General features: G+C 42.5%; 1 protein-coding gene across 8 annotated transcripts in view; it reads right to left on the bottom strand.

Annotated features, from left to right (window-relative positions):
* GRIA4 (glutamate ionotropic receptor AMPA type subunit 4) overlaps positions 1 to 15046 on the bottom strand; it is a 485393-nt gene that overhangs the window by 314689 nt on the left and 155658 nt on the right. For all 8 annotated transcript variants that reach the window (XR_012241473.1, XM_073613116.1, XM_073613115.1 and 5 more), the window contains exon 3: positions 9440 to 9679. Coding sequence is in view for 7 of the 8 variants with exons in the window: in XM_073613116.1 (XP_073469217.1) it covers positions 9440 to 9679 (240 nt within the window). In the remaining variant the exon portion in view is untranslated. The remainder of the gene's footprint in view (positions 1 to 9439; positions 9680 to 15046) is intronic.

Below are 15046 nucleotides of genomic sequence, written 5' to 3'. Positions count from 1 at the left end.
AAAAAAAACGAGACATTACAATCACTTTAACCTCCCTGGAGTGTGGCTCAGGGTTAAATTTCAGCACCATTAGCGGTAACCCCGAGCCACACTCGGGACTGCATTGCAGGATCCTGGTGCGGTATACTTACCTTGTCCCTAGGATTCTGTGATGTCCCCCCGCGGTGTCCGTCGGCTCTATCCTCCGCCCGAAGCCTCTCTGTGCCGGGCTCCGTTCCCTGCGAGCGCCATGACGCACGGGGGCGGAGCCCGGCGGCAAATTCAAAAAAGTGAAAAATCATAATACATACAGTACACTGTAATCTTACAGATTACATTACTGTTTTAAATTATTTCACATCCCTTTTGTCCCTTTTGCTTTTTTTTATATACCGGTGTATATATATATATATATATATATATATATATACTGTTCTTTCTGCCTGGAAACTGGAGATTGTCCATAGCAACCAAAAAGTGTCCCTTTATGTCAAAAGTGGTTTTAGACCAGCTAGAAAACAGCGATAGTAAATTAGAACACTTGCAGAATTGAGCGATAGTGAATCGTGGGGAAATTCATTTTATTATTATTATATTATTATTTTTTAGAATTATATATATTTATTTATTATATTATAATTTATGATTTTGTGTTTCAAACTTCATCATACCCGGGATGTCTACTAGACTCTTGTTTGGACAAATTTAAGTGTGTTATTGCTAAGAATTACAGGCCTACAATATAAAACGCCAAATTTCTATGCAAAATAATTGTACTGCTTTCAGCACCTAAAATCCGACATAATCATACCGCCAAGGAGGCTACACAATCACACCGTCATGCTATTAATACACTCACTCATTATTTTTCACCTCAACTATTGCAACTCCCTCCATGTTGGCCTACTTCTACATAGGCTATTCCCATTTCAATCTATCAGGAATGCTACTGCCAGACTCACCCACCTTACCAAGTGTTCAGTGTCCTCTACCCCTCTCTGCCAATCCCTCCACTGCCTTCCGCTCGGCCAACATATAAAATTTAAAATATTAGGCGCATGCATGGCAGCTCCATGGCCGGTCGCATGTTCTGAGAGCTCCACTCCGCTCTAGCGTGCTCTCTCCGCCACAGCCACCAACTCCACACTGACTACAGAGGACCCCCCCAAATGGCAGGGGGCACAGCTAGAAGGGACTTATCCCAGCAACTAGATCCCGGGCCTAGGGCTGCGGCCTTTTCAAAGATGGGGACACACGAGGCACAGAGTTAGACCAAGAAAACTCCTTAGCCAATCAGGACGGCCTGGACGCTTGCACAGAGGGGCCATATCATAACACAGTAAGTACACAGGTGAATCCCCTGTTGTCCCCGGGCTCCACTGAATCACTGCTGGGCAGAACCTTGAATGGTCTTCTCCTCACCCCACTGGAGGACCTGACAAGCACACCAGAACACCTCGGGGCCCACAACAGATCACTCCCTAATACTCCTACTGACTTATCCTCATTAATGGAGACATTTTCCACAATGCTTTCCAGGGGCCTAACCCAAACCACAACACAGATCACATCCACTATCCAAGCAGATCTGCACCACTTAGAGGCCAGAATAGAAGCGATCGAAGCTAAAACTAACCAAACAATCGCCAAAGCTAATCAGAATACTGACAGGATTCAGGAACTGCATGAACAACTGGACACCGCATTCTCAAAATTAGATGATCTAGAAAATAGATCCCGCAGGTATAATTTTAAACTTAGAGGCCTCCCTGAATCCTTTAAGGACACTGACAAGATCGTCCGCATGTTCATTAAAAATTTAATCCCAGACATCCCTGATCATCGCCTGGAAATGGATCGTGCCCATAGGGCTCTTCAACTCCCACGTCAAGATGGCTTACCCAGAGACATCGTGGTAAAACCACATTTTTACAAGGTAAAGGAAGAAGTTATGCGGCGAGCTCGGGAAACGGAAAACTATACAAGGTCATCCCATTCAAATATTTGCGGACTTGTCACCCTACAAAATACAAAAAAGAAGATCTTTGAAACCTCTTCTACAGGTACTGTCACAAAAATCTATCACCTATATATGGTCTTTCACTTTCCGCTTAAACTTTGCTCAAAAGAACAAATCCTACAGTTTCTCAACCTTTGGGGATGGATTGTGTCTGCTTCTGCAACTGGGCTTCATTTCCCAGACTCCAGCAACCTCATCGGACCCCAGAGGCTCCATTTCATCAAAGAGGCCTCCACCCACAAGCCCTATCAAGCCTATGTGGGAAAAACAGCAAGCAAAGAGATCCAAAGATGGTCGGCACCCCCCCCCCCCCATGCGGATTCCACTGAACCCTTCATCATCTCCTAAGATTTTGCCCACCAAGCACTTGGTCATTCAGTCCTTTTCCCACCACGAGTGAAACCTATTTTGGCACACTTTACCTATTACTCTTATGATAAAGGAGCATGTTAACCCCTAAAATAACTCTTATCGGATGTTACCTGTTCTGCATACCAACCAGTCTCAACTAACCCCTTCTTCTACCCAGATTCTTCTATGCATCCAAATACATGTCCGGTTTAAACTTCCCCCTTACCCCCTTTTTTTTTTTACCCCCAGAGTAATCCTGATTACAGTCATCGCACTTCAAAGAGGGACGGTAATATCTTTCCTTTCAGGATCTCAGAGACTTCAGACAGTCCATCCTAACTTGTTAGAATCTAGCTAATTAACTTGCTGTGGGTTTCTTCCTCCACCCCCCTTCCCCTGGTTTTTAGGGGGGAGGCAGAAACTCCTGAGTAGTAGTTCTTGCTTCCGCCACGCTCATATGCCCTCTTTTTTCCTTTTTCTTCTCGTTTTTCACAGCATCCAGATTCAAGTCTCCACCTCTATTTCTAGTTTTAAGTTGGTGGGGATGCTGGAGCGGATGTACCATGCCTCCAGTTGTCCCAGAGCGGCGTTTTCCTACCATTTAGGGAATGTTCTACACCCCCTACGTTTGGGGATGTTTTTTGGGAAAAGATTTGCATTATGAGGGTCACTGTACCTTCTTCCTGCAAATGGGTTAGGGTTTTCTTTTTGTTGCTTTTGTTTTATTTGTTACATTTTTCTGTTCCATGTTTTTCACTTGCAGTGTCTTCTCTTCTCAGGACCAGTCTACTTCCCTACTCCCTCTCACCCCTCCTCTCTTTTCTCTGGGTCACCTAGAGTCTCATCTCTATGATCTGACCTACGTTTTCGCAAGCTTCAGACAGAAGATGTTAAGAACCAACACCACGGGTAAGGGTAAGGTCCCTATTGTTGATGTGTTTATCCCACTCTCTGATCCATGCATGCTGACAGCACCATTTCTGCTCCCCTCTGTATAGCCACCCACAACGTTCAAGGGATTAAAAGACGGAAACTATTCATCTACGATCTACTAACGGCCAAAACCAATCAACACTATTCTGTACTCCTACTACTGGACCTCTCTGCTGCCTTTGATACGGTTGACCACCCCCTCCTCCTCAAAAAACTACACGCCTTTGGTCTCCGTGACTGTACTCTTCGCTGGTTCTCTTCCTACTTATCCAACCACACCTTTAGCGTTTCCTACAACTCTGCTTCCTCTTCCTTTCTCAGTTGGGGTCCCCTGAGGTTCTGTTCTTGGACCTCTCCTATTTTAAATCTACACCTCCTCTCTGGGTCAGCTGATAGCATCCCATGCCTTCCAATACCACCTCTACATTGACGACACCCAAATCTATTTCTCTACCTCTAAGCTCACTCCCTCTGTCTCCTCACGTATCACTAATTTACTATCAGATATATCAGTCTGGATGTCACACCACTTCCTCAAACTCAATCTATCCAAAACTGAACTTATAATTCCCCCCCCCCCCCCATATGCCCCTTCCCCTGATCTCTCGGTCAAAATCGATGGCACAACTATAGGCCCATCCCCACATGCCAAGGTTCTAGGTGCCGTCCTGGACTCTGAACTTTCCTTCAAGCACCACGTCCAATCACTGTCCAAATCCTGCCGCCTCAACCTCCACAACATCTCCAAAATACGCCCCTTTCTAACCAATGACACAACAAAGCTCTTAATTCACTCGCTGGTCATCTCTCACCTTGACTGCTGCAACTCCCTTCTCATTGGCTTACCTCTACATAGTCTATCACCTCTTCAATCCATCATGAATGCTGCTGCCAGACTCATCCACCTTACCAATCGCTCTGTCTCTGCTACCCCTCTCTGTCAATTCCTTCACTGGCTTATGGTCGGTCAAAGAATTAAATTCAAAATACCAGCAACTATGTACAAAGCCATCCACAATTTAGCCCCCAGCTACATCACTAGCCTAGTCTCTAAATACCAACCTACTCGTTCTCTTCGTTCCTCTCAAGACCTTCTGCTCCCTAGCTCCCTCAACACTTCCTCCCCATGCTCGCCTCCAGGACTTTTCCAAAGCCTCTCCAATCCTATGGAATGCCTTACCCCAATCTGTCCGCTTATCTCCTACTCTATTAGCTTTTAGACGATCCCTGAAAACCCTTCTCTTCAGAGAAGCCTATCCTACCCACACCTAACAACTGTTTTTTAATTTTCTCCAACAGCTCACCCCCCACAGTTATTACCTTTTGTTTCCACTTGACCCTCCCTTATAGATTGTAAGCTCTAACGAGCAGGGCCCTCTGATTCCTCCTGTATTGATTTGTATTATAAGTGTACTGTCTGCCCTCATGTTGTAAAGCGCTGCGTAAACTGTTGGCGCTATATAAATCCTGTTTATTAACCGGTTCAATACCGGGCAATTTCACCCCCTTCCTTCCCAGGCCAATTTTTAGTTTTCAGCGCTGTCGCACTTTAAACGTCAATTGCGCGGTCGTGCGACGTTGTACCCAAAAGAAATTGACGTCCTTTTTTTTACCACAAATAGAGCTTTTTTTTGGTGGTATTTGATCGCCTCTGCGGTTTTTATTTTTTGCACTATAAACAAAAGAAGAGCGACAATTTTGAAAAAAACACAATATTTTTTACTTTTTGCTATAATAAATATCCCAATTTTTTTTTTTAAAAACACATTTTTTCCTCAGTTTAGGCCAATACGTATTCTTCTACATATTTTTGGTAAAAAAAATCGCAATAACCGTATATTGATTGGTTTGCGCAAAAGTTATAGCGTCTACAAAATACAGGATAGATTTATGGCATTTTTTTTTTTTTAATTTTTTTTATTTTTTTTAGCGGCGATCGCGATTTTTTTTGGTGACTGCGACATTATGGCGGACACATCGGACACTTTTGACACATTTTTGGGACCAATCACATTTATACAGCGATCAATGCTATAAAATTGCATTGATTACTGTGTAAATGTGACAGGCAGTGAAGGGGTTAACCACTAGGGGGCGGGGAGGGGTTAATATGTTTCCTAGGGAATGATTCTAACTGAAAGGGGAGGGGACGCACTAGGGGAGGAGACCGATCAGTGTTCCTCCGTTCTGGGAACACAGATAGCTCTCCTCAGAGCTGACAGGCTGTGGATCTGTGTGTTTACACACACAGATCCACATGCCGGCCCGGTTAACGGGCAATCGCGGGTGCCCGGCGGACATCGCGGCCGCCGGGCACACGCACCGGGTCCCGAGGAACGCGGCGGGCGCGCGCTCCCGGCGGCGCGCGTGCGCCCCCTAGACGGCCGGGAGTCCCAGGACGTCATATGACGTCCACCCAGGATGGGAGATCCCATCTGTGGACGTCATATGACTATGGGCGGGTAGGGAAGTGGTTAATAATAATAATAATAATATTCGGACTCTATCAATCGCAAAAGATTGATATCTTTTGCTACAAGAAACCCATTTCCCTTCCACCTACAATCCCTCCTTCTTACATAGCAACTACCCCCAGTTCTATCTCTCTAATGCAGGGAACAAAACAAAAAGTGTAGCCATGTGCTTTTCTAAAAACCTTAAATTCTCCCCTTTGGATACCATCAGTGATTCCGCAGGTAGATACCTATTAGTAAAAGGTTCCATAGACAGCACAACTTACTCGCTTGTCTCCTACTACACCCCAAATAAAGGTCAAGCAACCTTCTTCTCCTCCACATCTAGAGGGGAAGATAATCTTGGGAGGAGACACAAATCTTGCATTTGACCACTCACTGGACAAATCAGGAAATGGTCTCCCTCGGAAGAAAAAGCCCCCAAAACAGAGCACTAAAATAGAATCCACGCTGAGTTCCTTGGGCCTTATCGATATCTGGAGAGAAAATTATCCCCGGTCTAAAGACTATACCCACTAATCGACCCCAAAGAGAAAGGCTGCTCTATACTATGAACAGCTAGAAGTTGTTGTAAAAGATATAAAAGGGCTCCTCGATCAGATTTATTTCACTAAAGCCTTTTGCATATTAGTTGAACTTGAATTTGTACATAGTTTAACCACAAGGACCGACCCTCTTTCTGATTTGTTGTTTAAGTTAAAATCATTTTTTTTGCTAGAAAATGACTTTAAACCCCCAAACATTATTATATATTGTTTTTTTTCGAACACCCTAGAGAATAAAATGGCGTTCATTGCAATACTTTCTGTCACACCGTATTTGCGCAGCGGTCTTACAAGCACACTTTTTTTTTTTTTTTTAATTTTTTGAATGAAAAAAATAAGACAATAGTAAAGTTATTTTTTTTTATATTGTGAAAGATAATGTTACGCCAAGTAAATTGATACCCATTACGTCACGCTTCAAAATTGCGCCCACTCATGGAATAGCGACAAACTTTTACCCTTATAAAGCTGCATAGGCGACATTTAAAAATGTCTACAGGTTACCAGTTTTGAGTTACAGAGGAGGTCTAGGGCTAGAATTATTGCTTTCGCTCTAACGATGGCGGCGATGCCTCACGTGTGGTTTGAACACCATTTTCATATGCGGGCGCAACTCACAAATGCGTTCGCATCTGCACGCGAGCACGGCGGGCCGGGCCGCTTTAAAATTTTTTTTTTCTTATTTATTTTGCTTTTTATTTTTTATTTTTACACTGTCCTTTAAAGACATTTGTTTTGGGTCACTTTTATTCCTATTACAAGGAATGTAAACATCCCTTGTAATAGAAAAAAAGCATGACAGGACCTCTTAAATATGAAATCTGGGGTCAAAAAGACCTCAGATCTCATATTTACACTAAAATGCAATAAATAATAAAAAAAATGTCAGTCGGAAGCCAGCCAAGCAAGGCAGAGGACCTGAACGGCTCTGCCGCCACGACGGCTCCGGTAAGTGGCAGAGATGACCGCAGTGTGGCGGGAGCCCCTCTCCCGCCCCCCGATATAAGTGATCTTGCCGCAGAGACCACTTTTATCTGAAATTGGACCGCTCACTGAAGAAGAGAATACTGTTGTTATGGCAGCTAGCTGCTGCCATAACAATAATATTCCTCTTCAAAGTGCCGACGTATATGAGCCGCTCCGGAAGTGGTTAAACTGAACATCAATAAATCACTGGTCTCCAAGACAGTTGAGTTTTTCTCTTTTATTTTTTTTGGCAAAATTGAATGCTTTCATGATATCTAATGTCTTTTTTTTTCATTTTGGATTCTGTGGAAGGGTTAGAAACCTGACAAATTTGTATTGCTGTCTGTGTCTCCGTTGCAGACATTTGCGCCATATAATTATCGGTAATGTCCCTGGGACTGAAAATCCAAAATTTTGAATTGTCACCACATTAGGAATAGAGGGAAAATCTTCCATTGGTGACACTCGTTCATATAACAACTGTCTAAGAGAAACATTTTTTAACTTTAGAGAGATTTCTCCTCTCACGTCCTGTCATTTTTCCAATACATGAAGTGAAGGAAAATGTCCCTAATGTAATAAAAACCTTATAAATAGAAAAAGTCAGCACCTGATAATGAGCCTCAGTTGTTTACTGAGGTCTCTACAAAACAGACAACAAAGAAAAAGTGCCAGAAGCATGTTCCTCTATTATGGTAGGGAAACATGGTTTTGGCACTTTTTCTTTGTCACCTGTCTTGTTGAGCCCTTTAGACCTCATTCACACAGGCATACACGTGTGTGAGGAGATGGACCTTAGCACTGGTGTACGGACATAGGTGTGCGCAGGGGGGGTGCCGGGTGTGCCTGGGCACACCCTAATCACCCCGTGTGGCGCAGATTTCCCCTACTGAACAGGGCTCCTAAAAAGAATTGTAAAAAAAAAATTTTTTAAAAAACCTACTGACACCATCCACTGCCCTACTGAAACCAACCTCTGCCCTACTGACAAGTCCCCTGCTCTACTAACACTGTCCATGTTTTATTACATTTGAGGTGCACACCCTAATGCAATAGGCTGCGCACACCTATGTGTACGGATCAGTGCACCTGTGTGAATGAGGCCTTATAAACAACTGAGACTCATTATGGCTGCTGATACTTTCTATTTTAGGAGCCACAATATGGTATTATCAAATCATGCACCCATCAGTGGCATTCAGGGTCAGGTTCTGCATGGATATTTCTATAGCAGTGGTCTCCAAATTGCGGCCAGCGTGCCAGATGTGACTCTTTGCTTGCCTTTATCTGGCCCTTGGGGAGCTATTCCTTCCACTGATATGAGACACTAGTCCTCCCACTGACACCAAGGATGATGCACAATTCCTTCCACTGACACCAACAGTGGGCCATAATTCCTTACATTGACACCAACAATGGGGGACTATTCCTCCCACTGATGTAAATGATGGAACCCTATTCCTCCCACTGATACCAATCATGGAGCACTATTCCTCCCACTAATATAAATGATGGGTCACTATTCCTCCCACTGATATCTCTATTCTTCTCATTGGAGCACTATTCTCCTCCTAATGACTAGGTGCCATGTCATTTTTTTACTCCCACTAGCCACCAAGCCTGAGGTATTGATTATTCCCACTGATGCTGGGGAATTTTCTATTCCCACTGGTCACAGTCTGGCCCCTTAAAGTCTAAAGGAGAGTACACTGGCTCCTTACTTAGAAAGTTTAAAGACCCCTGGTCTATAGTAAAAAAAAAACTGAAAGGATTTTAACCATTCCCAACTCTATTCAAAACTAAGATCTACTTTGAGAAGAATACCACAATGTAATTTTCAATTTAGACTGAAGTGGAGCAGGATTCAGTCCTCTCCCAATAGCACACAGTTTTGCATTTTGCATTGCAGGAGATCTCCCTGCCAGGTTCCTAAAGGCATTAAAATACCTATCTGGAGCACAAACACTGCACCATTCCATTCCACTTAAAGGTATGTTTTATTTGAACTTTTTTATGTCTATAAACCCCTAAAAACAGGTCACAAAATAAAAACTACCCAACCTAACACTCTTTTAAAAAAAAAAAAGAGAAACACTGACTAAATAATAGCAACTCCCAGACCACATGTCAAAAACAAAGTTAAAGGAACAAGAAATGTGTTTACTACTTACCCCTGTCTGTGTCATAGAGGAATACATAATGGTTCCAACCATAGTGATCTAGTAGACTTAGCAGTGCTCCCCGTAACGAAGGTCTCAGCTGCAACACGAACTGACTTTCACCTTCTGTTGGGAAACTGGGTGTGATGAGCGAGATGTGCAAAGCACTGCAGAATGAGGTCAGGGTGTGTACCGATCTCTTGTCATACAGCCCAAAGATGGCAAACACTCCTCTTGAATACTGAGAGCAAACTGAAAAGAGAGATATAAAAAAAGGCTTAAAATGCAATAGATTACGTCAATTAAGTTCTGCATTTGCTTATAAAGATCAGATGTGGTCATACATTGCAAACACACGTGGAACTGCCATGGGTGCAATAGTGGAACTCCACCTCAGCCCATAAAGCTGTCAGTTTTCTTACTCTTTCTGGCATAGTGGGGTATTAGGGACCCATGCAAAATGTTCATGGAGATTTCCAAGAACAGTCACCTAAATGTTAAAAGAAACCTGCCATAAGACAAACATGGAGAGTTCTGCTGTTGAACTCTGGAAATCCTAAATTGCCTGACCGCCATTCTGACCTGTCATACTTCAAGTAACTGACCTAGAACAAGTATGACTATCAGCACTTCTATCTTTACCTTAAATAGTTATTTGCAGCCACTTGAGCTGCGTGATTAAAAACTGCCTGTAACTGATTGTGGATTATCATGATTAATCACAGTCATTCACTTTTAGTGATCGCTAGATGATCAAGGTAGCTGCAATCATCTGCAATTAATCACACATAATCATGCACAGTTGCACTTGAGGGCATTTGTGGCTACATGTAAAGTTTTAGAGGTTCACTAGAGAACTGAATGAAGAAGATCAATCACAGTCAACCATGGAACATTTTTTAAAAGAGCGGTGGAAAGTATTCTATGCAGTTTAAGCCTTAGCATTGCCATAGGCAGTTATGCAAAGTATCGTATGCAATATAACACTAATCAAAATAGAAAAAAGTGCATTGCGTTTTCTTAGTTCTGTTATGCTTTTTGTCTATAGATTGCATAAAAATTAAATCATCTTTGCAAGACAATATTACCAAATAAAAGCCATCTTTGCCCTAAATATGATATATGTTTTACTTTGTTTTCCAGGGAAAACAACAAATCCCTTGCAGTGGGGCTGCATCCACACTGCAAGGGTTAAATGCTCATTTAGGTCTAGGGGATCTGAAAAAAGGCTGTTACCTACTCAATCCCTATTTTCATATGCTCCCTTTGCAATATTAGACTGGTCCCCATAGCCCCTTCTCCCCTATGCTCAGGGAGAGACAGTCACAGATCCACTGAAGCACTGCACACTCCTCCTAGAGCTTTATGCTTATACCTCCATATAGGCTTTCAGTTAGAAAGCTAGAGGAAGAATTAATGGACTACAAGTGCAGTGATCAGCACGCTTCTATTGTAGTCCACTGAATCTTCCTCCAGCTTTCTAACTACAAGTCGTTTTCTGTGATGGCAGACAGTATTTGTAGTTTTATTCATTTACAAATCCCTATCCTTTAATCCCGATATTGGATAAACCACTGCTAAAATTTGTTTAGCAGTACGTGTTCATCACTTTGGAAAATGGGACAATGGTTAGTAGAATCTACACAAGTGGATACATACTGTGAAAGTAAGTAATTAAACTTTTATAGAACCTAATAACTAATGCTGGGCAGTTGCTCATGTCAATACAAATCTTCAGCCATGTTTAAAGATGGAAATGGGAATTGTGGATTGAAGCCATCCTGCAATGAACGACTTTGCGGAAGTTGCTATTTGCATAAATGCTTTAGGAGGAAAAGGGTGCTGTTGACATTGCTTAAAGTGGTTGTAAACTTCAGACATGAAATATGAGCAAAGCATATCCCTCTATGGTGTGTACTTGTCTCAGTTAGGAGCACTAAGGGGTTGATCTACTAAAACTGGAGTGCGCAAAGTCTGGTGCAGCTCTGCATAAAAACCAATCATAAAAACCAATCGGCTTCCAGATTGAACAAGCTGAAGTTAGAAGCTGCACCAGATTCTGAGTGCACCAGTTTTAGTAAACCTCCCCGAAGTGTCATTTCTGCCTGCTGCTTCGTTCCTCTGCTATCAGCATGAGTAATTTCTGACAAGTTTTCCTGACACCAAGAGAAAAATTGTGACAGAGGAGGGAGCTCCAGCTGATTGACAGTCTCAGCTCCGTTTCTGTGTGCTCTTGAAGGGGGGCCTGTCCCTTCCCTCCAATCAGTTCTCAGAGCTCTCCCCACTGAATCTAGCGGAGTGTATCTTCAGCTCTCCTCTCCCTTTTTCTGACAGCTCAGACAAGCTTTATACATTTGGCTCTTTGAATGGTTGTGGAGAAGACAAAACTGCAGATAAACAGACACAACTTATGTAGGAGGATTTGTTTCATCTCTGTGTATCACCTGAGGCTAGTCACTCCATTGGGTATATGTGAGGGTTTACAACCACTTTAGGCTTTTAGCTACCAGCTGTAGGTCTAACTTTAGATATTGCAGCTTAACAGTCCTTAGATGACAAACAGAGCGAAAACTGCGCTATTATTTTGAAATAAATACAAACATCAAAAACAGCCGCAAACATTACTTTGAGCTAAAGCACAGTCCCAAGTCATACAGTCAGTTGTGCTAATAATAATAATAATATTGAATCAAACACAAGTAAAGTCCCAAATGTGATAGAAAGGTTCTTTAATAACATCCACACCATCCGTCACTGTTAGTTAAGTGATCCTGCGACTATCACCTCCACCATAAGCAAAGTGCTTGCTTACCAGTTTGCATGGACTTCCTACTACGGAAGGTCAGTGGCACTTGTGGCTCTAAACCCAGCCAGGGCCTTTAACTGTCCCAGGAACCTCTTAAGGCATGTGGACCCACCATCCAGGTGACGATATTACAGGAGATCCCCAAAATACAAAAGAATTGCTATAGTATAAAAATCCTTAAAAACTTTATTTAGAGTATAAAATATTGCACTTACAGCGAGAAGAACATATATATGTGCATTAGGAGCAAAACAAGCTGGTCGGCTAAACACAGCTTCCAGAAGCATGGTGACGTCAGCACGTCACTCCGCCCTGCGCGTTTCATCATAAGATGACCTTCCGTAATTAGAGGTCTGTGCAAGCTGGTAAGCAAGCTCAACTAATGGTGGCGGATGGTGTGGATGTTATTAAAGAACCTTTCCATCACATTGGGACTTTACTTTTACTACTATCCTTAGATGTGGTAGCTGCATTTGTTTTCATTTTTCAGACTAAGGAGAAAATATCTGTTGACCTTGCCAGAAATGCAGTGTGTGTGAGTGTAGGAACAAAAGGAAAGGCAATGGTGTTGATTTACTAAAACTGCATCGTAGCCAACCAGCTTCTAACTTCAGCTTGTTAAATTAATCGTTGACAAAAAAAAAAACCTGAACGCTGACTTTATGCAGAGCTGCATCAGATTCTGCACTCTCTAGTTTTAGTAAATTAACCCCAATATGTTTTTTGCAGGATCACCAAGTAAAAATAAAGGGAAAAAAGCCCAACAAAAAAAACTAATGCAGACACTACATCTAACGTGTACTATATTACAGTTTTGTTGTTTGGTTTAGATACGCTTTAAAATCCTTGAGGCTGGGTTGACACTATTGCGAAGTGGATGCGGAGCCTCCGCATCCAATTTCGCAATAGTAGGAGATTTTGACCGGCTCTCTATGGAGCCAGTTCACACATCTCCGCTGGGTCTCCGGTGCAAATATGTACCGGAGCCCTGTGCGTCTTTTGGTCCATTTCAGGTCCAAATTCAGCCAAAAATTCAGGCTGAAATCAGACCTGAAGAAACGGTGAACGGGGACACACCGGACCCCTGCTGTGAGCCGCATGAGAAGATAGTGTGAACCCAACCTTAAACTATTGTTTCATAATGTCTTATTTTGTCCACCCCCTATATACAGCCCAGTCCTCATTTAGGCCCCTTACACATGGGCATTGTTGGTGCGGCAAAAGTGTTTGAGGGGCATTTTAACATGACGATGAAGGAGGCATGGCTTGCCTCCGAAACGCGTCCCTATTGGCTACCGATTCTTGGGCTGACAGGTCGTATACACAGGCTGTAGGATCTTCCCAGGCACCCACCGCAGTTCTCGTACCATCTGCCCAGTGGTCCCGGGCTTTTCTGCCCTTGTCTGGTCCCTCGGACTGTCAGCTCTCCCTGGACTGTTGGTTCCCCCCCGGTGTGTTGACAGCTGGTCCCCCTGGACCATCTGGACTACACATTTACCACTGTTCTTCACCTGTCGCCCTTACACATCTTGTGAGTGCAATTTGTTGTTCATTTTACTTTTTTATATTAAACTGTGCTACACCATAGCCTCCTTGGTACCTCTCTTTTGCCTCGTACACACGATCGGATTGTTGGCCAACAAAACCGTGGAATTTTGTCTGAAGGGTGTTGGCTCAAACTTGTCTTGCATGCTCACACAAATGTTGGCCAACAATTATGAACATAGTGACGTACAAGACGGACTACGTGGTTTTTCAGCTCATTACGCCACCCTTTGGGCTCCTTCTGATAATTTCGTGTTAGTAGAAGTTTTGGTGAGTGTTGATTCCCGCTTTTCTTTTCCACGTTTTTCATTTAGTGCTTTTCAGTTTGCGCTTTTCATTTCGTGCTTTTCAGTTACTTTCTGAACGGCCGTTTGTCAACCAGACATGTTCCGGAATCGGAGGAGATAACGTGTTATTTATTATTGGCCTTGGAGTTATTGCTTTGACATTATTTTTTTGGTTGAATAATGATTTGATTTGGTAAATTTTCTATATTTTTGGATGCATAGAATGCACTTTTTGGTTAAGTTCTATTGGCAGATAGCATGTCTAATTTTTTTTTTAAATGCACAATAAAAAAAATGTGTAGAATAATACTTGGCTATGTGTTTTACTTCAAATGACAGTTTGGGAGTAGGCAGTTATATTTTAAAAAATACAAAAAATGTAAAATTAACAAGGGACACCGACATAGTTGTATCTTTGATCTTATAAACTACGGGATGATGGTGTTGTGGTAACTTGCACAAATAAAAAAAAAAAAAAAAACAAACAAAATAATATTATTCTTGATATCACTAGAAAAAAAAGCCTTTGGAAATTTGTTTGCAATAACTCCATCAGTATCACCAGCAAAGCAGCTTCATTATTATCCCATTAATGAAGAAGAGAATGTGCGCTGAATTTTGAGATTTCATAATTTGCCACATCACGAATGTTAATTCTCCATTACAAATGCTAATTTACAAGACCGACCGCTTCTGGCTCGTCCTTGCTTCCGAGCATGCGTGTTTGTACTTTGGACTTTTGTCTGACGGACTTGTGTACACACGATCTGACAACACACATTTGTTGGTGGAAAATATGAAAACATGCTAGCCAACATTTGTTGGCAGAAAGTCCAACAACAATTGTCCGATGGAGCATACACACGGTCGGATTTTCCACCAACAGCCTGTCATCCAACATTTCCCATCGATCATGTGTACGGGGCTTTTCCTTCTCCTCTTCTCTTGCAGCTTTTGGATTCCCTGTCCATTTGAGAAAGC

Source organism: Aquarana catesbeiana, linkage group LG02 (assembly GCF_042186555.1).
Source record: "Aquarana catesbeiana isolate 2022-GZ linkage group LG02, ASM4218655v1, whole genome shotgun sequence".
NCBI classification, from domain to species: domain Eukaryota; kingdom Metazoa; phylum Chordata; class Amphibia; order Anura; family Ranidae; genus Aquarana; species Aquarana catesbeiana.
Note: the sequence above shows the minus strand (reverse complement) of the source record. Positions and strands in the feature narration are given on the sequence as shown.